The 27,156-nt window shown below is 42.4% G+C and overlaps 1 protein-coding gene across 1 annotated transcript in view; it reads left to right on the top strand.

Moving 5' to 3' along the window:
* prmt3 (protein arginine methyltransferase 3) overlaps positions 1-23,618 on the top strand; it is a 63,764-nt gene extending 40,146 nt beyond the window's left edge. The window contains exons 13-16 of the mRNA XM_083940377.1: positions 966-1,052; positions 12,714-12,764; positions 14,070-14,157; positions 23,489-23,618. Coding sequence (XP_083796503.1) covers positions 966-1,052; positions 12,714-12,764; positions 14,070-14,157; positions 23,489-23,598 — 336 coding nt within the window. The 3' untranslated portion in view covers positions 23,599-23,618. The remainder of the gene's footprint in view (positions 1-965; positions 1,053-12,713; positions 12,765-14,069; positions 14,158-23,488) is intronic.
* The last annotated feature ends 3,538 nt before the right edge of the window (positions 23,619-27,156 follow it).

Genomic DNA, 27,156 nt, shown 5'->3' with positions numbered 1-27,156 from the left:
ACAGGCTCGGAGTACAACTTTAAATGACATTGTTACAACTATAGATATTAAAACAATAGATGCAAGATTACGTCATAACCAAGCCCCCACCACAGCGACTTCCTGGTTGATCCAATCAGGAAGTGCCAAAAACTGCAGTTCTCTGAGTGTCCACTAGGAGCAGGTTTCATAACAGAGCAGTTTCTCATTGACCCCCATGTTAAACAGGTTATTTTCACAGCATCATTAAACCTGTTTAAGATCAGGTACAAAAAAACATTCTAGTCTGTATGTTTAGATCATATCTCCATGACAACACTGAGGGTGGTGATTTTTTTTGTACCAGGCTAGTTTTTATTTTATTGGAGGTTAAAGTTTATGAAAAATGAGGGGCGTGGCCTCTTGAGTGACAGCTAGCCTCTGGCCCTCACTTCTCCTCGGAGGTAAACGTCAGCCAGATGGACGTATCTCCCTCCCCCCAACGTCACATACATGCCCTTTTTTGGTCAGAGGAAATGAGGCGGAGTCAAAAGATGGCGACTCCCGTAGGCGAGGACGATTGGATCAAGTTGAGAGAACGGACCTCGACGGAGAGGCTACGTCCATTTTTTATAGTCTATGGCATGGGGCATGAGGTTTTTGATTGGTTGGAATGAAAACCTGCAGCCTCACGACCCTTTACTGGATCAGTTTGACACCCCTGGTCTATGGTCATAACTCATGGGATAACTGTCCACCATCTTACATGGGTTGTCTTTATAAATTGCCACCTATGTGCAGTGACTATATTATCAGCTGTGCAACACCTAATGCTTTATGAAAAGGACCAAAGAGACCATGGAGGCTGGTAGCACCTTCCACACATCAGTATAGAACAGGTTTTAGTGTTTTATTGTTTTGTATTGCTTGATCACAGTCCATATTGTAATCAGTATTGATCTTTTTTTAAAGTTGTGCTTCATATGTTTGTTTTTCGCTTTCAACAGACAATTGACTGCAACAGAGTTTGTCTGTCCGAGCTGGAGTTTGCATCCGATTTCTGCTTGAAGATAACAAAGACCACAGACATCACGGTGAGTAGACACATACGGACACTGCCCTCTATCACACTGCGACACCCACAGTACTGATACAAGTGTAGAGTTTGTGAAGTTGATAGAGTTTAAGTTTTATCCTCAAAAATAAAAAGGAAATAATCTGAAGTTTACTATTATGCAGTGCCTCTGCAGTAATCATCGGTGTGGGATCAGTGTGTCAAACTTTTATGTTACTGAGATCTCAAATACAAAAAACTAAAGACTTTGAAGGAAAAACTTATTTTTTTGGTCATTTTAATTTTTTTTAAATTTTCATGTTATGGTTTACGATAACATAGCACAACACAAGACTTAGACATAAAACAATACAAACGCAACAATAACAGTAGACAGTAACAGTTCATTTATTTCTTGATGAAATCAAATCAACCTTTATTTATACGGCGCTTTTCATACAGAAAAGTATCGCAAAGTGCCTCAAAGAGATGTACAGAAAAAGAGAAACATCAAATAAAATCAGGAGAAGAAAGTTAAAAGAACCCAACCCTCCCACAATCATGCACAGAGACATACACAAATGTATGTACGTTCATTCACACATTCACACAAACACACACAGCCACGCTGACACATAGTGTGAGACACACACACTCACACCTACACAAACACTAGCTGACACTACAGAGACATGGCCGTGCAGCGAGACCTGAGGAACAGAGGAGGCTAGGGGAAGCTACCTCAAAGTTAAATCAAAGTTTCATTGTTCTCAGGGAAGGAAGGGGGGGAAGGAGAATACAGAGCTTTTCTTTCTTTTATTGTCTTTCCTCTACATATTCCCGAACAGAAGTCCATGAATTGTTTTGACCATTATCCCCGTAGGATTCCAGCAGAGGAATGGCTGCTTGCTCCATCCTTATCAGATCTATAAAATCCTTTAGCCAGTGATCTAAACAAAAACAGTTTGGTTTTCTTATTTTTCCATTTCATCACAATGATCCTTTTTACAGAAAGAAAAGCCAATGATGATTTTTTTTGTCATTGAAAAAGAAAAAACTCACCTAGGAAGTTTTCTCAGGTACGTTTTTTACTTTCAATTCTCATTTAGTCCAATTGTTAAACACTAAGGTTACTAAAGGATGGTCAAGCTACACAAAAGAATGACCTGAAACAAAAGGAAGTTTGCACATCCACGGTTACCACTGGTCATTTATCAGAGATATTGTGTAAAAGGAACAGGGCAGTACAACCAGCGGAGGCATCAGTCAGCTCATGTTGATGCTTCCGTATTTAAGAGGATGTCTGTCAGTCGGATATTTAATAGAGTTTCAGATTGAATCAGAGCAGCGAGGCTAATGTGACTTTGAGATTACATGTCATACAACATGGTGAATGTTCACAGCCCGCTTGCACTGTCATTGTCTCCAACGCCAAAACACACTCGCTAACACAATCACAACCCACTTTTCACACTGCAGCCTGAAATAGTTTCAGTGTGTGTTCCTGTCCTGGTCATATATCCACCCAACAAAAAGCTTAAACTCTGTTAGGTTAAGACAAATAGGTAGCCATGATCGTTTATACAACAGATTGTTTGTGACCTCAAGGTATAAATCTTTTTTTTGGAAAGGCACTCATGAGAAAAGTGAATGTATAGCTCTCAGTTAGAGAGATCTACTCTCCCGTGTGCCTTTGAGCAAGTTGCATAAAACTGCTATTACACTTGAGTTTTGTTGACGCAGTTGCTGTTGAACCTGTGAATGGAGTTTAGATTAACCGGGACATATTCTCTCTTCTTTTAATGTAACTAATTCATTTTTAAAAGTAACATTACCCAACACTATCTGTAGCTCTGTTGGAGAAAGTAAAAACTCAAAAATCAAATAAAAAAACGTGAAAATATGTAACTACACAACATGTTAAAAACAAGCCCATTAATGCTAGAAAACATTGTAATTTGTAATGTAGCACACCCATTTCAGTTCAGTTCAGTTCAATTATATTTACAGTGCCAAATCATAACAAAAGTTATCTCAGGACACTTTACAGAGTAGGTAAAGACCACACTCTATGATAAACACAGACCCAACAATTCCCCTGTAGAGTACGGTGGCAACGAAAACCTTCCCTATAACAGACAGGAACGTCAGACAGACCCAGCTCTGTGGAGGACGGACATCTGTCTGCACCTGAGAGAGGAAGAAAAGGAGAGAGAAAGAGAGACAAAGACGGACACAAAGACAGAGACAGACACACTTCCAGTAACTATAATAATATCTATAGTAATGTGAATATGACTTATATGTTATGGCAGTTAATACAGCAGAATAGTAGAAACAAGCACAGCTAAGGTGATAGATTATAATAGCAGCAGGAAGCGTCATGCAGGACCACGGCAGCAGGCACCACCACCATCAGCAGAGAGCTGCGAGACGACAAAGCACAAACAACTCCGGGGAAGAAGTTGAATTAGTAACATGCATGATGAGACATGAATGATACAGACAGAGAGGAGTTTCCAGTGCAAACTTTAGACTTCAGACTTTATAGTCCCCAAGGGGAAATTCTTTTCCACTTTACAGTTTATGGGCAGCAGACCGACTTATGAACAAACACACCAGGATAAACATCTACACAGATAAATGGCAGAGTGAGGCTGTAGAGTTTTTTAACCTTCTCCTAAGTGAGAAGTTTCTCTCTATCATGTAAAATGTAAACATGATTACTGTGTATATGATGAATGGACCATATGACCTGATCATATGCAACCAATCCATCTAATGTTGGGGCAGTGCACGGTTCAAACTGGTTTTTACACAGCCTGATAAGTCTCGGGGGGAAATGTGTGCCCTCAAATGAACAATTTAACATTAATAATAATATTATTTTGGGCGTAACATGTGTCTACAACTGGGCTGCCCAGTCCTGCTCCTGGAGGGCCACTGTCCTGCATGTTTTAGGTTTCTCCCTGCTCTAACACACTTGAGTCTAAAGATTTTCAAACCTGTGACAAACTTCGGTTGCTTGATAACGAGCACATCATTAGATTCAGGTGTGTTGGAGCAGAGAGAAACCTAAAACATCTGACCCTCCAGGAGCAGGGTCGGGAAGCCCTGGTCTACAACGAAATGTAACATTTTCACATGTGATTAAGGAATTTCTTAGGTAAAACAACCATTTCACCTGTCATGTATCTGTGTCCAGAACCAAAATCTATTAAGCTAGTAAACTAATCTCTTAAAATAAATGCAGGTAATCATCAAGTCATAAGAAAAAAGATAGAGTCCTATGTAAGACGTCAACATTACTCATCTCAAACCTGGCTGAACCATTGAGTTCGAACATCGACTGCACCACAAAATCAAAGCGTGTCCTCAGTGAGGGTCAGCTACAAGCACCAAAGCATGGAGAATTGTTTATGAGTCAATTTGGTGAGGTGTTGGCAGCCACCTTAACCCCCCTCCCCCCAGCACCACCACTTCAGCTGAACTTCTTCCAGCACCTGAGTCACATTTCTCTCTGTGGTGGCTGCAGCAACCTGCTGACTACAGAACAGCCTCACTACTGCAGCCTCCGACACCAAGCGCGTTGAGAAGTGATCCGTCTGTACAAAAGCCCATTGTGTTGGAGCAGCTTTGTGTTGTGCTGCAGTGTTCGTGCACTGTCTGGTGTGTTGGTTTAATGGATAATCAATAGGTGGTTATTATACGGCCGGTGCTCCCTGGGTAAGGCCGGTGAATTTAATGGGATTTGTAAACATCCTCTCATTTTTCCTGTCTTTTCTCTTCTGTAATTGAAAACCTCCAGTTTCTATATATAGGATGTAAGTCCAGTCATAATAGGGCTCCTGCAGCCAAACAGATGATGGGATCGCATGGTACCGAGGCAAAAATGTTCCTGTTGTTATCTTTAAAAAAAAAAATTGTTTTTTAGTAGCACGGCCGCTCTTTTCCGCCTTTCTTCCTGCTATATTTTGTTTCTAATTTTCCTCAGTTGGCATGCTCATGTGCAACACCTAACATATGTGTCTTTGTATCTCATATATGATGATTTATATTCAGTTGTTCTATCAGACATGTTTTTACAAGGTGTTTCTCACTTTTGTTATGCAGCTATTCTGTGTAAAAGGTACCACATATTACACATTATAGACACTCTCCTCCAGCCTGCCTGTCCCAAGATTTACAGATGGATTATTGACCTGCTAGAGTAGGGTGATGCTACCATAAAGATACTGATCTGTAGTCAGTATCGGCTGCAGCTCCTCAGTGGTGGTTTAGGTTAGGATGTGTGAAGGGTAAGCCGCTCCTGGACCAGTGCTCGGGGATCGGTGAGGGAGAGCTGCTGCGCCTCCCGTCCTGTGATGGAGCGCCTGCTTTTGTTCTCCTGTCGACAGTCCATTCATCAGCTCAGCCTGCCTAACCTTGCATTAAATGAACAGCACAACCCCTGCGTCTGCGCCGTTCATGCACAAGACAAATCCTCTCATTCGTGCTTTTTTTTTTAACATCTCACATTCCCTGCTGTCTTGTATGTACAGTACATAATGTCCGCCTTTGCAATACGTAAAGCCTAATACAAGGATATATATGTGCTGAAACTTTCATTAAAACTTAGGTCAGAAGCCAGAGTGTCTATACGCTTTTTTTTGTTTTTAGCCCCCAGACCTCCATGATCAATTTACCTGAACTGTAGAACAGGTAGCAAAAAGTGCCTCATCCCCTCCTAAAGGCTGAAAATGATGTATGCCGATTGTGTTGCAGGAGAGAATGAGTTTCTGTCTGTAATTAATTTTAACAGTGCTGTCTCACTGCTGCTGACATAGCTACTGTAGCGCTACAGAGAAAATGTCTCTGCAATCCATCTCTAACCCGCTTTCCATCAAATTTAAATTGTGTGTTGGGAGAATGGCCTTCTGGACTGACAGGACAGGCGCTCGTCAACTTCAAGGACGATTTTCAGCATATTAAGAAGGTAGTTGTTAATGGAAAAAATCACTCTCAACATTGTAAAGTGCAATTCATTCAGAGTTAGGGTATCATCTGACTATAAACCAGAATTTGTTTCCAGTTGACTATCAACAAATGTTCAATATACTGACTTACAGTATGGCAACATACTGTAGTCTCTATGTAGGAATATATGTATATAGGTCATATATCCATGACAACACTGAGGGGGGTGAATTTTTTTTGTACCAGGCTCATTTTTATTTTATTGGAGGTTAAAGTTAAAGGGGAAATGGGCAGATGTTGTACATCGAAGTTGATTTAAAGGTCTTGGGGAAAACTACAGCATATTTACTTTTAGTTGCTGGAGTAAATTTGATGATGGTGCAGATTTGTTTAAGATAATTTTTTTCCTTTTAAAGAATTGGTAACATTGAAAGGTGCTTAACGTTTTGACAAGGAAGAGGATATTGCTGGTTCTGCTGCATTAATCTTATTCCTTCTTTTTTTTTTAAACAGTGAGTCCGACAATGTTACACAACTGCAACGCTCAATCGGAGGAACGCTCCTTTAATTGTCATGTCCAGTCTTTTTAAATTTCTGTCAGACAGCTTTGGTTTTGGCTTCATCGGGTCCAGGTCTATAAAAGAAGTGGGTTAGGCTGGAAGCTTATGATAAGATGTTGTATTGTGTAGTAATGTTGGTGTCCACCACAGCAGAGACGCACAGGAACCCACAACCAAGTCACCGCTACCAGGAGCTCTTGGCTCCTGAAGTTGAAAACAGAAATCCTCTAAATTATAAAATTCTGGGTCTGAGGATTGTTCCGTATCGTCGAGAGTCTTTTCAGCAGCCAGCATCTAGTGGCAACTTGTTGAACTACGGCTTAAGAGACATCCATCACAGAAGAGAGCCCATAGACCATAGTCTAAATGCACCGCAGCAAAAACAGACCAGTCCAGAACTTATTTTGAACAAGGGGTGGCATTTTTTGAAACAAAAGAAAACTCTATTATATCAGCCCTTCATCCAGCATGAGTTAGATGCATCAATTCCAGGCATGCTGAAGGTTGTCGTGAAAAAAGGGGCCAATCACTAAGAGGGACAGTGGTTATATATGGCACCAATTAATTCCAGAAGTATGTTGATGCAACTGATTTGTCATATACTTGTCTTTAAATCCAAACAAAAGTAAACAGAAAATATTCATCAGGAAATCCCTGTAGCTGTAGGAGCAAAGTGCATCACAGCTGTAGGGCCATTGGCCACTTTCGTTAATCAACAGTGGCAGTCGATGAAGACCCTGTCATGTTATTTTTGCAATGTGGAAGACATTAACCATCTTCTTGCGTTTGCGGTTACATGGCTTTATTCAGTCAAGTTTAATCAAAAGCTAGCCACCACAGCCATGCACATAAACACACCAGAGTGCACTCATCGATACAGCAGGTAGTCAGCTGGCAGGTTGACCGGGAAGTTTCTCCAGGAATTCTGCTTCCTCCGTTTAAATCCGGTAGCACTCGAGGCAAGTGATTGAGATTGTTTGAAAGTTAAGTTTTTTGGAAAAATTGCAGGAGGTTTTGAACCCCATTTTTCCAAATCTCTTTAACAGGTGAGTAAAAAGTTATTATGACCAATAGTCATAAAGTGAGAATTAACTAGAATAACTCCCAGGTTAACAAAACTAAAATGTCCCCCTAGATTCAGTGTATGTGTTAAAACAACACGTTTTTGTTGCAAATGCTGCTTCTCTTAACACTTAACTATGTTCAGTGTTTTTCTTCCTTGAGTTTATCTGAACAAGCAGCCAACTACCCTCAGTTCCACACAGCTTAAATCAGGGCCTTCTCCAACTGTTACAGATCAGTTGTTTGTGTTTGTCTGAGAAGCATCATGAGCGAGGACCACCGACTGGAGATGTGCTGTAGCTGAGCCTTATTTGTGCTCCACCTCACTGGAGTGGCAGCAGTCGGGTGGAGAGGCTGAGAGGACATACAGGGGAGGCAGAGGGGGTGGGGGGAGAAATTCACACCAACCCGCCCAGTGAGGTGGTCGTGCTTGAAGCCTCCATGCCTGGATAAACCCCATCAAAAGCGCATTAGCACTCTCTTCTCCCACCCTCTCCCTCCCTCCCCCCTCAGTGCCCATCCCTCTCCCTCCCCCCCTTACGTCGTATAATAGTATCTGGCCGGGCCACGCAGCTCGCTGACACACAGCCGGGCGAAAGGGGAGCGATGATGAATTGCTCCCTGTTGGTGTTATCCATGATGATAATTATTAATTTTCCCCCCTCTCTCCCCGGAGAATGGGAGCCGGAGAGCTGCAGTGTTGCAGAGCCTCCTCCATGGGCCGTCAGGAAGCCCACTGTCATCACTTATCCCAGACAGAGCCGGGCCCAAGGCTAAACACTGATGAGAATGAAAAGGCGCTCATTCTGATTTGTCCTGTTTTGTGTGTGCATGTGTGTGTGTGTGTGTCTGTGTGTGTGTGTGTTTTAAGTTTACCCTTTCTTTTCCTTTTTGTTCATCTGCATTTGCTTCTTTAACCTTTCCTTCTTCCACCATGTGCTGAGAAACAGAGGCCTTAAAATTCTCAGATGCAGCATTATAAGAGGGTTGTTAAAATTATTATAAAATGAATGGCTCATACATTTTGAGGGGAGGGTTTTTTTTCTAAGGTTTCTGATTATTTATAGCCTGGGAACCGGACCAAATCTGCAAGATCATGTTTTATTTGACTCTGGCAGATAACTCTGGTCCCCCTCCCATTCAGACAGATTTACAGCTAACCAGGCCAATCACTGGTCGGGCCAATCACAACCGTTTATTTCATATGGGGAGGGTGTAAGTATAGCGATGCCTGACAACTGAGATGGCTGCAGCTGACTTAGGAACTTTAAGACGTAAAAAGAGGCAACATTTGTTCACACCATCACAGCTCAGCTCTGCACGCTGTAGTTTGTTCACATTCGTCTTTGCTCAGCACTACATCACGTGTCGTTGCTCTGATTGGTTGTAGGTCTATCCAATTGCGTCCAGAGGCATTTTGATCGCCCGCCAATAACATCGCCCCTTGGAAATTGAAAAATGAAGTGAGAGGTTCCAGATCAACTGGTCTGGCGATATCAATCTAGATTATTCAACCAAAATATGAGATGAGACTGCATCTATATATTTAATATTTTTAATATATTGGTTATTAAATCAGATGACTATGTAATGTGAAAGCAGTTTCTCATAGTGCAAAACATATCACCAACTCTTAATCCCTTTGGATATTCTTAGCATCCGTTGTTTTGGTTGGTTCGAGAGAGTTTAAAGCAGAGAGCCTGTGGTGTGCTAGGCTTGGTACAGTCCATGTCAGGTTTGAGCGATCAGGGTATTTATTGTTTATTGTAACACCTACACTTAACAGTTACATTTCTTTTTTTTTCTTTCAAATGTGATTTTAATGGAGCAGCGAGGCACCAAGCGTGGGTTTTGTATTTGCAAGTTTCACTCTGTGGCCTAAATTTTAATTGCCCGTCTCGCTGCTGTGGGAAAGTTGCACAACGCAGAAGTGACAATCAATCTCGCTTACGAGGCGTTGTCATCAGTGAGACGCGATGAGGATGATCTCTGCCTTCTCCGGCTGAGAGAGGTGAATCCGCTCTGCCTGGCGAGTAATTACGGCTAATTTCCTAATTACCCCAGTACCGAGCGTCTCTGTAGCGTTCATTAAAAGCCATAATTGCATTGGGTTGACATGCTCTTTTATCCACTTTGGGTTCTTTTCTGGCAGTTTAGTTGTGAGCTAGCGTGCCGCCCCTGCCTGTCTGAGTTGATAAAGGTTGATTGAAGCCTCTGTGTGGGGTGTGTGTGTGTTGAACACAGCTTCTGACGCCATCATGGTTATCAAATCTGCATGTGTGTATCTTAGTGTGTGCTGTATAAAGGTGCATTATGAAAAAAAGATCTCTCTCTTGGCCAGTTTTACTTGCAGAAATGTGGAGACTTTCACAGAAGCTGTAAACAGATGGCACTGTATTTTGCATCGCCAAGTGATACAAATCAATGAAAACCCCTGTAAAAAGAAACCTACTTCCCAGCTTTTACATTACACTCTCTCTTCCGCTCATTTCCTCCTTTTCAACATTCTCAGTGTCTTCCTTCAGCCTATTTTCTTGTCTTCTTGTCTTTACCTCTTTCTTTTCCCTTCTCCTGCCCCTCTCTTCTGTCCCTCTGTTTTCCTATTTCCCTCTCTTGCATTGATTCGGCTTCTCTTTGTCTCAGAGAGCTGGCCTCCAAGTTGTCAGCTGCGTCAGGATTAAAGCTATTAGTTCTGCATCATTGCCACTACAAGTGCGCTCCTGAGATTGATAGAGTGCCTCTCTTTCTCCAGTGGGGGGAGAAATGGGAGGAAAACAAGCCTGGGGGGTGGTTTTTACCTCACATATCTGACAACGGTCACCTACAGGCACTCTGGGCCTGGACTTTCCCTCAGTTTGTTTGAGATGTGTGAATTGGTTTTCACTCAGTTGTGTTTATAGCTCTGTAAATCCATATCAGCATACAATATATTTTAAAGGAAAGACTACATTTCAATGCAGGAATTTAGTGAATTTGAAACTTAATATGAAGAAAAAGAAGTCTGTTATATCTTGTCTAATCTAATAGCTTCAGACAAAGAACTTGTCTGTACTTGTTTTAATAGATCTTAGTGCTGCCTTCGACACTATTGACCATTGCATCTTGCTAAAGAGACTGGAGCATCTAATTGGCATTAAAGGAACCGCATTAAGCTGGTTTAAGTCGTATTTATCAGATAGATCTCAGTTTGTACATGTTAATGATAAATCCTCCATGCACGCTAAAGTCTTTCAGGGAGTCCCACAGGGTTCTGTCCTTGGACCGATTCTTTTCACCTTATATATGCTTCCCTTAGGAAATATTATAAGGAAGCACTCCATAAATTTTCATTGTTATGCTGATGATACACAATTATATTTGTCGATCAAACAAGAAGAAACCGATCAGACTGAAGTTATCGTACTCGGCCCTGAAGGCCTTCGAATCTAAAGATATTGTTACTCTGTGATATACTCTGTCATATTGTCATTGCTTTACCTATCACTATAGTCACTTTTACTTTGTGGTTGCTTGCATCTCTGGAATAAGTCAGAGAGTGTGGTCTATACCTACTCTGTATAGTGTCCTTAGATAACTTTTGTTATGATTTGGCACTATAAATAAAATTGAATTGAATTTAAATTAAAACCGAAAAGCAACCTTAATGAAGCTGCTTATTTGTTTGCAAAACTCCTATAAACATAACAGTGGCTGGATGGAAGAGCAGAGATCAGTCAGTTGTCTAAGGCTACGTTCACACTGCAGTGACCTAAATCTGATTTTTTTCGCTCATATTTGACCCATATCTAATTTGCTTTTTGGATCTGGATCAGGCCCACTTTTAAATGTGCTACTGAATCAGATATGACCCCAATCTGAACAGCCAGGTCGCATTTAATGCGACTTTTGTTATTCTGACCTGCGCTGCACTGTTTTGTAAATGAATGACAAATAAAGATGATTGAAAAAAAAGTTTACCTAAGGAGGGAGCCAGGAACAGAATCAAAACAAACATGGAGGTCAGCGGTGAACCAGGCAGACTGTTTGGTTAGTTTAGCAGTTTGTTCAGTTTAGCATTGAGCCATAAAGCGCTACAATAGGAGGCGTGATGTCATCAATGATCACGGGCCACATTTAAAGATGTAATATGAACAGCCAAACAAAAAATCGTATTTGAGCAATAAATCAGAATTTTGCATTAAGACCTGCAGTGTGAATGTGGCTCAGAGGTAGAGCGGGCTGGGCTCAGTCGGTGGGTCGAACCCCGGTTCCAGGTCTATGCAATCGGTGTGTGAATGTCTGCATAAATGGGTCAGTGTGACTAGTAGTGTAGAAAGTAGAGTGGTCAGAAGTCTAGAAAGGCACTACTGTATATAAGTCCATTTAGCATTCATATTCAGTCGGACCAAAACCACAGTAGTGTTTATTTTCCTGACCAGGTTCCTCCTCTCTGCTGGGGGTTTTCACTCTGCTGCAACACTCACAAAAATAGCCACCTTTGCTAATTTCATGTACCAAGTTGAATTTTTTTTTTATTGTCAGCAAAATTGCCTCCATGTTGTTGGCTTGTTGGCTACCGCCTCATAATTTATTTCTTTTGTCCAGTGACAAGTCTCCCAGATGAGGTGAGAGAGAGCACACGGGAGCTGTTGTTGACTCAGCCCTAGTTGTGAAGGAGGGTTAAAGAGTTCAGTTCTCACATAAGTCATATTGATACCCACTGTCTGTGTAACAAGGTAGCCAATACGGTTCTCCAGACTACACACACACACACACACACACACACACACACACACACACACACACACACACACACACACACACACACACACACACACACACACACACACACACACACACCACAATGACATGGTAAGCATGGCAAGCCAAATGTTTGTCTTCTTTTAAGCAGGTAAGTACCGTAAAGATAACTGTAAATATTTGAACAGTAAATGTTATTCCCTGTTTTGTTTTACTGCCTCATTCCTAAACACAGCAGCTCATTCAGCTGATTTTGCTCATTAACACCCTGAGACTTGTTCTGCCTCCCTCAGCTCTGCATGTCAGAGTAGCAGTGTAGTCAAACAAATTCAGGGGTTTATTGTACTGTCACATTCTAACACGCCCCTCATATTTCATTGCAGGCAATTGTCGGCTACTTTGACATTTTCTTTGACAAAGGCTGCAGCAACAAGGTAAGCAGCCAAGCCATTTAACGGAAACTCAATTATGTTCACGCTTTAGCGTGTTCCTCCCCCCGAGGCGTTCGCTGGCAATCGACGGGCATCCTAGCTGAATGCTGATACAAGCACTTACCCAGCAGAGCCGGCCAGTTGGAACAGCCGATGCCAAGCTCAAAGAGCGACACAGATATGCCTTCTGATTGCACTTCCTATTGTACCTGAAACCCAAACTGCATGCTTTAGATGATCCAGTAAATATCCACTGGCAGCTAAGGCTGGAACAATGTAACATGGGATTATCTGTTTTCTTAACCAATCCAGTGCAGTAAGGTTTCATTTATAATGTAGACTAAGCTATTCTGGTTTAGACGACAGAAGTTTAAGAGTGGATTGCCTAGAAATAGAAAATTGATTTAAAGTTTTTTGTGCAGCTTTATCTTGATCTAAACGAGGCCCCTATGGGACTTCCAGTAAGTTATCCTTGTGCATTTTAAGAATAGAGCCAGACCGTTATCATCGGCTCATGATCACGGTGGTTGTGTTTGGTGGCTAGCTTTTCAGCCGATCACAAGCAAACAGGTGTTTATCAGTATCAGTGAATATGTTTTCTGATATGTGGTGTTATGAAAACTGTGTTACAGAACATATAACGCAGAAAAATATGCATGGGGTGGTTTGATTTTAGTTTGATTCATTTTTTATTTAAATATTCAGCAATTGGCTGAAACTGTACTATTTAGCTATTTATTTGTATTTATTTACTCAATGTTCATTTCCAGAAATGGTTGACAATATAATCAATTCTATGCATAATAATGACAAATATTCTTTAATAAAGTTATTTTCTTTAGGGAAGCAGCCTTCTGAGTACCTTTGCAGTCATATCAGTGTAAAATCGGTGCAGAATCCATATAGAAAATTCACTATATTTGCCATATTGCTAACATGTGATTTTCCCCGCCAGAAATCCCATATCACTCAGGCCCTATTTGAGAATGTGACACTTGTGTTTATCTTTCCAGGTTTATTACCCTCAACTATTGAATTGTATTGTTCCTTTCTGTAACCATTGCGTATGCACTCACATTAAACAACACTAATATTAACAGTGTGGTTTCCCATAGACTCAAATTAAGGCTCATTGCTTTTGGTTTTTATAGGCTTGGACTGAAACATAGCTACACTTCTATTAAAAGGAAGTTTATTGGTTTAAATTGATTTCTAGACAGATTGCATGTCTTAAAACACAACATCACATGGTTTTAATTTGTGAAATTTATGCTGTTTTCTTTTTCTTTTCACGTATTATCACGCTAGGTGATGTTCTCCACGGGTCCTCAGGTGACAAAGACGCACTGGAAACAGACTGTCTTCCTACTGGAGAGGCCTATCTCTGTCCAAGCAGGTCAGTAACACACAAACTACTTCCTCTACAACACTGACATTTGTATTTATATACACAGTAACATGTTCTCTCATGTACATATTAATAGGTTAGATTTTATTTTCCTCCTGCGGATCTCGGCAGTGCGTCATAGCGAGCTGCGGCAGGTAATCTGTCTGTGGTGGAGATGTAGTCAGGCTGGTTGACACCCGTTATCTGTCACCCGCAGAGACAGCAAGGGCTCAAAACAAATCACATTCAGCCATCAGAGAAAGCATGTAAAACTTCATCTGATAGTCGGTCGCTGGCCTCTGAATCATGACACGTTACAAGAGGAGCGCTTTGTAACTGACCAGTGAAATATTTATTGAATCAGCAGATTAAAGTATGTTTAACTGGTGCAGCTGCTCAGAGGCGTAGCTGTGTGGATGTTCACTGAAATAACTTTCTGCTGGTTCAGACTTCAGCAAAAATGATCTATCATGAAAATATCATCTACCCTTTATGAACATGGTTAATTATACACAAATATATTTTTACCTTGGTGATTAAATGTGACAGCTGTGGCATTGCCAACCTGACAAAATCAAACAACAAATAGGAATACCACAATAACCAGAAAAGCTTGAGAATTACTTTATTAATCCTGCAATGTGGAATTCAATTTTTTCAGTATGTTTAGCATTTGCCATGGTGCTGCTTTTTAGTAACATTAACTTAGTCCTGCTGCAACGGGACAAACACCAAAAGAAATGAGGCAAAATTTAAATTCACATTAGCGTTTTCATCTTCAAGAACTTGTCATCTCAGAAAGTTGTCGCTCTCTGTTAAAGAACTTTCAGATTTAAGGAGGTTTTCTTCACCTCCTCTGCCTCAGTGTTGCTATTCACATTAGCTGCACAGTTGTATTTCTCTTTATTCCAAAGAAAATAATTGTGAATCAGAGCATTTATGCCAGTAAGGACCTTTTTTGAGTTGTTTAGATCTGTTCGTAATCGTTCCCTATCATAGAAGTAGTGCACTATACAGTGGGTGCGCTATTTTGTAGTGGTGTTCCAATTATCCGTGGTTTATTTCATTCATTATAAAATACCCACAATGCACAGCTAATTTGGGTGTACATATGATTGTGAAGTGTACAACGCAAGAAGCAGAAGAGGTGCTAACAGAAGCCAGAGAGCTAACAGCAGTTACCAACAACTGTTTAGATGTTAGAGTTTTAATTGATTACAGGATAAATCTCTATTGTTATTGGTTCTGATGTTATTAATCAGAGAAAAAAATGTATGATGGCTACTTTTCCGTGATGCCCGCATGCTCAGTCAATATGTTGTGTGAAAGTTCCTGTGTTTGTCACTGTCGTACTCCACTGGCCCTCTGTGTGCGTCTTATCATAATGGGAATCGTAGATTCAGTCTGCTGATGTGGGGATGGATGAGCCTCGGGGCCGGTTGTCCACTCGCTGACCAGATGTAATAAATGATCTGCAGAGGGACAGAGGCGCTTGATGTCCGGCAGCCCTTAGCCACGTTCAGCCAGGGCGATAAGAACGTCAAAAACCTCTGATGGTGCTCAAACGATATCACAGGCTTCGCGCTCCGCCGGGTCAGATAAACGCAGCTCAGGCTGAGAGCTGAGGACGACAGTATGCTAACGCAGTACAGCAGCAGGAGACTGCAGAGGGAAACAGAGACAGATTTCATTTGATTATCTGGTGCAGAATGTCGGGCTCTGTTCCTTGTTTCACTTGTGCAGAGCGAAGAGACGTAATGAATGCAGATGCTTCCGTGCAGGGCTCAAGGGGGCACTGAATGGTTTCATGATGATGATGTGAATCATATGCTTTGGCCTCCACACTCGCATCTCAAAGCAGTCGGAACACAAATGAACACCTATGGGTGATATTAGACCAATGTGAGAATCTATGAGGAGGAGCATTGAAGTTGTTTTAGCAGCTTTGCCGTGGATCAGCAATATCTATAAACACACATCACAGAAGTAAACTGGGATGCATTATTTGACCCCTTTATCTGTTACTAAATGCATTTGTTCCTTTTCGGGGGCTGTTTTGTGTAATATGAAACAGTATTTTTTATTGGATTTTTTAAGATAAACTACATTAAAGTTCTAAGCCATAAGATTTGCATCTAGTTTATTGTCTTTTAAGGTCTTATCTATCAAAGAGTGAGTGAAAACAATGGTGATTGATCATATGACCCTAGAAATGAAAGTACTTGTATTTGCTGCCTTGCCCAGAAATACATTTCAGTGTCTGTTGTGACATTCCCGCGCAAAATTAAAACGCAGCGCTCTATTAGTGACACTTTTTCTGTCCGTAAGCAGCGGTTGGTCTGCCCAGGTGGAGCTTTAGAAATTGTAAACTTCCAACTTCTGAATCAGGCTCACTCTAATGTGTCTTACCAGCGCAGGTCACTTTCATTACTGCTGACTCACAATGACGGATCAACAGACGGAGAAAGAAGACGGTTCAGCCTAAGAAAGAGAAACAAAAACGAATGAAAGTGAAGAAGAAATAATCAAGAAGCATAACAACTGCAAATATGACAAGATGGAGGGCTCTGAAAGAACTAAAGAGGCTGAGGAAATGAACTCTGGGAGAAGAGGTCCCGGAGGCTCGCATACAATAATATCTCACCACCAAAGAGGCCGTTAGAAACAACGTCTCTCAATTGGTCGGTGTATGACAGGATATCTAGGAGACTGGGTTTGCCGTCAATGTTCACGCTCCCAACTGGACGAATCCTCCTGTTTTTGTGACCTCGCCAAGCTTTTTCACTTGTGCCAACATCAGGATAACATTTCCAAATAAACACAAATAATCTTAATCTGTCATGTGCAGATTGCCATTACATTTACTGAGGACATTGATGCTCCAAAGAAGCTGAACCCTTTCCACTCCATTACAAATCACAAATCAACAGTTCGTCCAACTCCTAAAATTGGCAAGTTATAGAGCGTTGGCGTTCTTTCACCAAAAACAACCACCACATTCTGCACTGATTGTATTTACCTGTTGCGTCCATATCACGTACGTATTAGTGTTTACATTACAGAAGACAAGTGGTCAAATGCGTCCCAGACCACCTCAGCAAGCGGTTTGAGTGATCGGATCAAAATGCGTCTTGCCTGTGTTTTTTTGCACCTGATTTTACAGTGAGCAACGCATCTGGGCTTTGGGGTTACTTAGGAGCATAGTCAAGAGACATACACACACACACACACACACACACACACACACACACACACGTAAACACACATATGACCACCTGACCTCAGAACGACCCAGGTTCAATCTAGTTGAGTCTCGCTTAAACTGACATTTAGTCTATAAAGATCCACGAGTCTGTGCTTTCCATGTGAACCAAGCCAAATGTGAGGAGGAAAAGTTTAAAAGAAGAACAAAATGAAGGCGGAAGTGTGCGAATGAGGGAGTGAGCGGCAAGTTATTGATGTGCTCGCTCCACCCGGGCACTCTGACGGTCCCCAGCCTCCTCCAGGGGCCGTAAACCAGAAATTGAGTTTTTAACAGCATTCACCGGCTGCCGGCTAGGCTCCTATGGTGTACTTTACGACACACACACACACACACACCCACACTGCTCCTTTACACACTCCAATTCTCAAGAGTACTTGCATGCTTCTATACTAAACTCCCCTCTGGCTGTAAGAAAAAAAAACTTCCTAAAGTCACCTTGAAGACGACAGAACTCTCTCTCACACACACAGTGGCCTCTCCTCCTTGGTGCTGACTGAGAAGCACCTTCAGCTCTGATCGGCTGCAGTGAGGGCCGGGCATAAACACCCAGTGGTTTGTTTTAATACAGACTCTGTCTGCGGTGATTTATCATGGCTGAGACTGAATCCTATTTGATGTGTTAGTACGAGTGCAGCAGTAATTAACTCCGAGGATGCGCTTCTGTGGGAGGTGCCGGCAGAAGAGAGAGAAGGCACGCAGCAGGCTGGAACAAAACATCCCTGCAAATCCTCCCGGCTGGCAGCGTAATAAATTAAACAGCGAATCATTTGTCATGCTCTGGTGTGTTTGTGTAGCTCCACTATTGAAGAGGATGGTCCTTTTGCTTCGCCTACTTAATGTAACCAGAGAAAGGAGGTCACTGTTTTGGGCTGCTTTTGTTTTTTCGAAAGAAAGTCCCATGATCTTAGAGTGGAGGCTGTGGCCTGGTTACCTGCGCCATGGGCGTTTGCTCTTGTCAGGACTTTCATTGGACAATCAGGTGGTTTTTGTTTCCACCCACTTTCATGAGTCACCTCCTCTGTCCCGAGTGGTGCTGTAGCTCATCCAGATCTACTCTTTTTTCCCCCCGCCCTCACCTTTCCAGGCTCAAATTACTCACCCAGCCCGTCCCCTCGTTTAAACTCCGAAAGGTCCTTGAGCTGTCGAACAGCAGCGGCCGAGCCAACCTTCAGGTTCTTCAGGGCTGTAATTCAACACACTGGTTTTGTGTTTAGCCACTGGTGCTGGGGATATATCGCCCCTGCAGCTCTGCTTCTTAGCTCTGCACTGAACAGGAAAAGGCCTGAGAAGTAAAAAAGAAAACAGATTAAATGCAGGTAGACTGGAGCAAGAGGGAGGATGTCAAAGAGATGTGGCTGAAATGTGGCCATGAGCATCAGTGCAGTGTAAGGGAGGGGGCTGAAGAAGAAGTCAGTGCATCCCTGTGTCTCATCCAAAGACTTTTGGTTTTTTGATGACAGACATGATCCCCAAGACCGATGTACCTGAACTTTGAGTGTGAAGTTAATACTTCTTCGCTCTTTCATGTGTCTCAATTTTTTTTTCCTGTTCAGGTCACTTTGGGAAAGGAGACTTTTATGTCATTGAGACTTGTTAAATATGGACTAAATACAAACCAATCTACTCCATTGAAGAACATTATGGTATTTTTCTGTGAAAAAATCGTAAAATGAGCTCATTCGGCTCTAGCCCTCCTGCTGAGCCTGATACTGTAGGAGTGTGAGTTAAATGGTGAAAATGACAACAGTTTAAATGAATCACTAATGCGAGCTGTGTCTTTCCAGTGTAATTTCATGGAGAACGGCTGCGTCGGGCTCTTTCTGCAGGCCTGGTCGTGCTTAATGACACTGGCATGTTGATGTATGACATCGCGGTGAAAGCCCGGCTCCGTTCCCCGACTCATTTCCACACATGGTTAACTCTTTCTCCCAGCATCTGAGTGGCCAGTTTACAGAAGCCTCTTCCATGGGGAGTTTGGTCTGACTGATGAAAGCAGAGCTGCTGTAGTCGCGCAAACATTCGGCTGGGGATTCGGTTGTAGGTTCTAATACTCAGATTTAGGGTAGACGATTTTGGTCGCACAACTCTTTTTCTAAAGGTCAAGCAATTATTCCTTTAACCTTTATCAGCCTTTTGCCAACTTGAGTTTGTCTGCAGCCGTCCGCTGCCTCCCATGAGCACCAGGCTCTGTTGCTGTTACCAGATTATAGCAAGTGCAAAGATTCTGCTTTTTGTGCAATATCCTATAAAATTAATGAAAGCCTCTTTGTACAGAGTTAACCAGTGTTTTGCCATGCAGGCGACACAAACCACGAATGTGCGTATGTGGAGTGTCCTGTTACAGTTAGGTTGTCTTGCGTCCATAGTGTCGACCACTGACTCAGTTCATCTGTGATGGAGTGGAGGACTGACGGCGTCTTTTACACCTTGTAACAGCGATGCAACATTTCAGTCTGTTGGATACAGGAACAAGCTGCCGGTCAAGGCTTGGAAAGTGTTTCGCTATTTATAAAAGAAAGACGGAAATGTAACCATTCAGTTTGATCAGGGCTTTAACTTTGATTCTCAAATCAGTATCTTCATCATCTCGACACTCAATACTGTGTTTTTGAATGTCAGTTGTGGTACTTTTTTAAGAGCCTTCCAAGGCAGGCCGCGACTTGGCTCCTACTCGTGTAATTCCTTAATTCCTTGCTAATTCCTTAAGGTGGATCACACGGAGCACTGGACAGCTCCCTCTTAACTGCTCCAATGTGCGAATGATGACTAAAGGTTCATTTATGCTGCCTTTGTTTCCAACAATGGAACCGTCACTGCCCACATGTTTTTATACTAGAGGGCAGCTCGGTTGTCAAAACGACAAACCCAGCTACAGTGGAGGAGAAAGAGGCGAACATGGAGGCAACGATGTTCTATGAAATACATCCACATCCTATTCCACCATTTTTAAAATGACACTGTCATGTCCGGTGGTCGTGTTTGGCTTGAACTACGGGGCTGTTAAGTCTGACGTAACACCCTTTTCAAAACACGATTACAAAGTGCAAACGCTCCATTGAACAAAACAAAACAATTACGATCACTTCTTTCTTCAGTGAGACACCTTTTCATGGATAGGAAAGCGATCAAATGACAATAACTTATTTTTTTTGGGGGGGGGGACAAAACTCAGATCTGTTCAAACAACGGGAAACACAGCACAGCACATCGTAGAAACATGAGGTCCGGAAATCGTATCTTAAAAGGGTGTTACGTCCTGAATTAACCCTTACAATTTCAGGTGATACTGCTCCCTTTTACCTGTGTCCGTAAACGATCCAAAAACCTGCATAAATACAAACATAATGTACACAGAATATGGGCGGAAGGCTCCGTCCATCTCTGTATTTGTATTCTAACACTGAGCATAAATGAGCCTTAAAGGGGATCACGCTGAGGCTTTGGAACAACCTGCCTGACTGGTCTTTTACAAAATATGTTGGAGTTTGCTTAGTTTACCTAATTCAGGGCATAAGAGAGCGTTACATAAACCATTACCCATCACAGTAATTAGGACTGCTAAGCTACGGACCACACAGGAAATGGAAAATTTAATTACAATATAGATATTTGTAACCTGATATTCCCGTTCCCCTCGATGTTTTCTGTCATTCTTTTAGATTTTTTCCTTACGTCCCGGTAGGAACGGAGAGAGTGGTTTGGTAACTTGTTGGCTGTGAATGCTGTACAGCACTTTGTAACATTATTTTGACTCTAGCACCTCACTTACAAGATGACTTTACATTCAGCACCAAATTCTTAAATGGGTTTAAACGCTGCGTCCGTCTGTCCTCTCTGCAGTGGACTAACAGACCCAGAGAGCGGCGCCACTAGCAAAGGCTCGGTGACGGCGGCATTGGCACGGTAACGAGTGAGACGTGACAGCGGTGATGGCGAACGCGTCGATGGAGAAAGCGACACAGTCAGCGTTTTTTCTTTCCCCGTCCTCTAACCTCCAGCGGGAAAGAGCGCGTAGCACATAGGGGAGGGTGGGGGTGAGAGGATGCTTGTTTGCCGTGTGGATAAACATTCATTTACCTCCGGCAGTCGAACGTGACGTTAATCAGAGTGATTATGCGTCATAATCATCAGAGTCTTCTCCCGGCCTCCCGATTCCTCGTGCGTCGTACTGTAAACGCACTTCCTTCCCACCGCCATCTGGAGATTTCAGTACGCCTGCCCGCACGCACACTGACACACCGTCTTGCTTATTAACATACATTAAACCACATCGCTTTTACACACATCATCGTTTCTATAAGCACCAGTGTGCGTCTGCTCATACTGCAGAGGCCTGAGCTCAGCAGCACTGTACTGCCGCAGGGCGTCGGGAAGATTTCTTTTTATGAGCCGTTATTCATTTCACTTTTTTATGATGAACACACTGATCGATGTCGTCTGCCTTTTGATTGTTAAGAGTCTGATATAAAGGCGTTGACGTGATGGTCGTGATATATCGAGGATGGTTATCAGACGGAAATCAAATGAATACAAGTTTTATTTACTTGGACTTTCTCTGAGGTCACCAAAAACTCTTTTCTTCTTTGTTTCTTTTTCTTAAAATCAACCCGTGGTGGGAAATAGTACACAGGAGCAAACATTAATAGCTTTACATACACGCAAACCATCCCAAAACAAATGCAACTACTTTCCAGGGAGAAAAAAGAAGCGCTTTGTTTTATAATTATAGCAACATCACTGAGGCACATTGGTGCCCTGGGTTACATGTTCCTTCATTACCATGAACACACACTGTCCTTTATTTTGACTTAATCTCACATACATAATGTTCTTTAGACCAAGGGCACACAGGACCAGACCCTGACCTGATGACCATATACACCGGGGATCCGAACCCTTAAGGGTCCCGGGTCCTGGGGTTTGGGTGGACCCTCTTACGAGTGGGGATGCACCGATATGTGAAACATAAATTACTATTTGGCTGATAGGCAATGCTGAAATCATAGTCTTTATCTTTTTTCTTTATTCCCTCTTGTGCCAGGGAAACCAATAACCTTTAATTATTATTAATTATTCACTTTTAATAATAATAATTATGATAACTGAACTGATTTTATCTTTGAAGAAGCACAAATTCCATCATACAAAGATCCTTTAATACAAGCTTCTTTCACATGAAAAATAACAGCTTTAAAAGCCTTTTTTAACCTTTTGAAACAACATTTAGCCCAGCACATAAACATCTGATAAACATCTGCCTCTGCTGTCATTGAATACCACCTCATTTGCCGATAAGCAGTCAACAAGGCAAATATAGGCTGACGCCAATGTGCAGGCAAAAATTTGGTGCGTGACCTCTACTGTCACAACGTGGACAACTTCTACTTGTCAAAGAATAAGATCAGTCAGTTTGAGGGAACCCTTCAACATAAAACTTGAGGTATAAAACAACTTCTTACTCGCAGGCAACAGATTTGCGCTCGTCTTTGTGGATTTTCCCTGCACTTATTTTTTCTCTCAGTTCTTCATTTTTCTTTCTACAACACCAATTCCAATGAAGTCGGGACGTTGAGTAAAACGTGAATAAAAAAAAGAATACAACGATATGCAAATCATTCTCACGCTTACTAAATACTTATTTCCAAATAATCATTAATTTTGAATAGTATGCCTGCAAGACTTTCTAAAAAAAGCTGTTATATCACTTTCTCTTTGAACAACACTCCGTAAGCGTTTGGGAACTGAGGACACTAATTGTTGAAGCTTTGTAGATGGAATTCTTCCCCATTCGTGCTTGATGTACGACTTCAGTTGCTCAACAGTCCGGGGTCTCCACACATTCATTGGGAGACAGGTCTGGACTGCAGGCAGGCCAGTCTAGTACCTGCATTCTGTTACTACGAAGCCACCCTGTTGTAACGTGCAGAATGTGGCTCAGCATTGAATAAGACGTTGCTTGGGTGACAGCATTTGCTGTTTCAAAAACTGTATGTACCTTCTCCAGTGAAGAGGTTTCTGGTCTCCAATGTGAATAAACTGTGCACTGATATCAATATTTCTCTCTCCGTTCTTCAGGGGAGGAGCTCCAGGGAAAGATCAGCGTGCGTAAAAACAAGAAGGACCCTCGCTCACTGTTGGTCACCTTTGACCTCCGGGACAGGAAGCTGACTTACAGCCTGCAATAACGCATGGTACAACATCCAGCAAATATAGCCCACTTTTAGATTCAAACACTTGATTTTTATGTTTCAGATGTCAGGATTGTTTCTGTGCCTTGTAATAAAAAAAAACACAACATTTGAGATGTTTTTCCCTTTTGAGTGTGTCTTATTAAGCATATGGGAAAATGATTAAAAGATTTAGATGCCTAGTTTACATGTTTCCCTTGTTAAGGGCATTCAATTTACTTTATTTCAATGTGCAGCAGATCCCAACTTCACATTGCAGTCATATAAACGCTGTTGAAACAACACTTATATGTATCCTAGATGTCAGAAAAATCTTTAACTTATGAATAAAGTTTTCCCCCGCTTTAACCTTAAATGCTTTTAAACCTGCAAATAAGTAAAACCACGCTTGCGTAGTGGTTCAAACTGCTCTCATCATTCACCGTTACGCGTCACTGTAGGAGCAAAAATGTCCAAGGAAGGAAAAAACACTCAGAGGAACTGGCTGCAGGCCCTTTGTTAAACAGATTTTCTTTTAATTCCCCTCCATATTCTCCTCCTTATTGTCCTACTTTGGGCAGCGTGAGATCTCACCGGGGACATCATCCATCTTCCATGAGTTTACTGGGACAATGCGAAATGAATTTAAGCTTTAAAAAGGCTGACTGAAGCCTCTTTACATCCTTCATTGAGCAGCTCTGCTTACAATTAAAGCTTTTTTTTCTCCTCCTTCTCTGCCTGAGATGATGAATCCCTGACTTTGGGAAAGTGTCGTGCTCTGTGATGAGGAGGAGGAGCAGACTTTGAGGCCGGCTGCCTGTCTTACCGGTGATTTGACAGTGACCTCTTTTGATGCATGTCTACTGCTTCCTTGTCCTCTCTGCTGTTATATTATTACAGCCTGGTCTGCGTGCTGACGTCCAATAGGGCGTATGCTCACGCGAAAGAGCTTTTCTGTGCAGGAAAAGGACAATATCTGCTTGTTTTTGAAAGTTGGGTTGAAAGGAAATCACCCGCTGGACTGTAGTTGTATCATACATGCACTGTCAACGCTTCAACCACGGTCTATCGAATAGTTTCACTTCATATCTGATGTTGAACCTGGATGAGTGAGATGAATCTGTGCGGACTGTTTGAAAGCCTGATATGCTGAATTCCTGCTGCGCTGTGCCATTTGAGAGTTTCTGGTGTTTCATATAAGTGACAAGAATTCAACTCAAAACGCTGAAACCGTCGATTTTGTGCCTGTGAATGTTCTCATTTGTCCACGTCATCGTTACCCTCAAAGCAATTTCGTGGGACCAGTCCCAGCCTGGTCAGATGCGTACATGAACTGATGAAGCCTCTTGGATGAGAGGTGAAACGTCTTCCTAGACAAACACAGGGGCGACTGTGGATCAGTGATATAGTGGGTCGTCCTCCATTCGAGAGATCGGCGGTTTGATCCCCACCTCCCCTGGTCCACATGTCGAAGTGTCCTTGGGCAAGACACAGAACCCCAAATTGCTCCCTGTGCTGCGCATGGGTGTGTGAATGTGGTCTGAATGGTTACCTTAGATTAGATGGTATGTAGATGTCCACTGCCATCAGTGTGAATGTCTGTGTGAACGGGTGAATGTGACAAACACTGTGAAAGCGCCGTGAGTAGTCAGAAGACTAGAAAGGCGCTGTATAGGTACATTTACCATTTCTATCCAAATAACCAAGTGCAGTTGCTTTTGACTGAAATCGCTTTGAGGATGTTGATTTTGGGGTGTTTGAAAATCATGGTAAGAGGTCTTCATTTATTCATTCATTCATTCATCTTCAACCGCTTATCCCGGGGTCGGGGTCACAGGGGGGCTGGAGTCGATCCCAGCTGACATCGGGCGTGAGGCGGGGTACACCCTGGACAGGACGCCAGTCTATCACAGAGCACATAGAGACGAACAGAGACAGACAACCATTCACACCTACGGGCAATTTTAGAGTCATCAATTAACCGAACACCTGCACGTCTTTGGACTGTGGGAGGAAACCGGAGTACCCGCGACAGTGCTAACCACTACACCACAATTTAGAATGCAGATCATCTCAGGCACAGGGTGAAAGACTATACTTAGAAAGTCTACGTTCACACATGTTTATATACCAATTGGGCCTCATCGCTCATGCATAAGGAAAAGTACTCCTATTCATCATAAAAAATACTCACAGCATTCTTGTATAACTGCTTATATTTCTCCAAAGATACTTTATTTTATTTTATTTTTATTGTTTTTGGATCATTACATTTCTTTAGGGCATTTCATTGGAGTGGAACATGTCCACATACTCCCTGAACACCTTTTGAAACACTAAATTGAGAGGGGAAAAAAAGACTCGGAGACATTTGCTTCACATTATTGTCTGAAACGAAACGGCTGCGTGAAGGAAAGCACCGTTCAATAACGCTCATTACTTGTACACATACTGTTTTTCTTTTCTGAGGCAGTTGCACTTAAATTGTAGAGTGTGAGGCCCCGTCAGCGAGGACTGATGGTGATGGTGATGATGATGGTGATGGTGATGGGAGCCGTGGGCCCCTGGGTGACCTCCTCCGCTGAATCACTGCTTCCCAGGCGCTTCAGATGGATGCAGCTTCTTATCACTCGGGCGACAGTGGGAGTGATCAATTAATTACACGAGCTCGTGTAATTAACGAGCACGAGAAGACACCGAGAACCCCCCCCCCCCTCCGCGAGGCGGTTAGTTCAGCTCCTCGATCAGGAGTCTGAGGCTTAGTGCACACATTTTAAAAAAAAGCAGAAAATGAAAATGATTAAAGGTAAAAATGACCAAAATCCAGAAACCGTTTGGGAGGATTTGTCAAACTGATCCAAAGGTTCCTGCGATACACGTGCTCTTTATTTTGCTGCACGTGTGCAAAGCTCTGCCAAGCAGAATGAAACATTTAAACTCCACGCAGGGTGTGTGTGTGTGTGTGTGTGTGTGTGTGTGTGTGTGTGCGCACAGTGCATGCACTCCGTGTGTTCAGCAGACTCTGGGAGACGAGCAGAAATCAATTACAATTATTCTCTGTTGACAATGTAATTAAAGTGAAGGCGGCGGCTAATACACCCGCTCCAGTCTCTTATCTGGAGCGGACGGGGATTTACAAGCGGAGGGAGGGCAGCGCGCACGGCTAGTGAACGGCCCCCGGGTGGGACTCTGCGTGTTCTGGTGTAAACACGCCGATCGGAGCAGGGAGACTGCCTCCAAACCTCCCCAGCTGTCGTGAAACCCACCCAGCTTTAAAACGGGACATCCAGTAAAAAAAACAACTGCACGTCTGATTTGAATGAACCTGGAGAAAAACGCAAATGAGGATTAAGATTCAAATTCGAGTTGAAGTTGTTTTGCTATGCTCGTTTATTAAAAAACCCAGGCCTGTGGGGTTTGGGTTTAAAATATAACAATATAAAAATATGTATTTTAGAATTTTATTGTAGTTCTGTAGCCTAATGTGAGGATGCCAAGATGAACAGTTAAGACACTTAAACAGCCTGATTATTTAAAAAAAATGATGAACCAATAAAACAACGATTTAATGGAATT

This window comes from Echiichthys vipera (assembly GCF_963691815.1).
Source record: "Echiichthys vipera genome assembly, chromosome: 1".
Lineage (NCBI taxonomy): Eukaryota > Metazoa > Chordata > Actinopteri > Perciformes > Trachinidae > Echiichthys > Echiichthys vipera.
The sequence above is the reverse complement of the archived record's forward strand: the minus strand, read 5'-3'. Positions and strand labels throughout refer to the sequence as shown.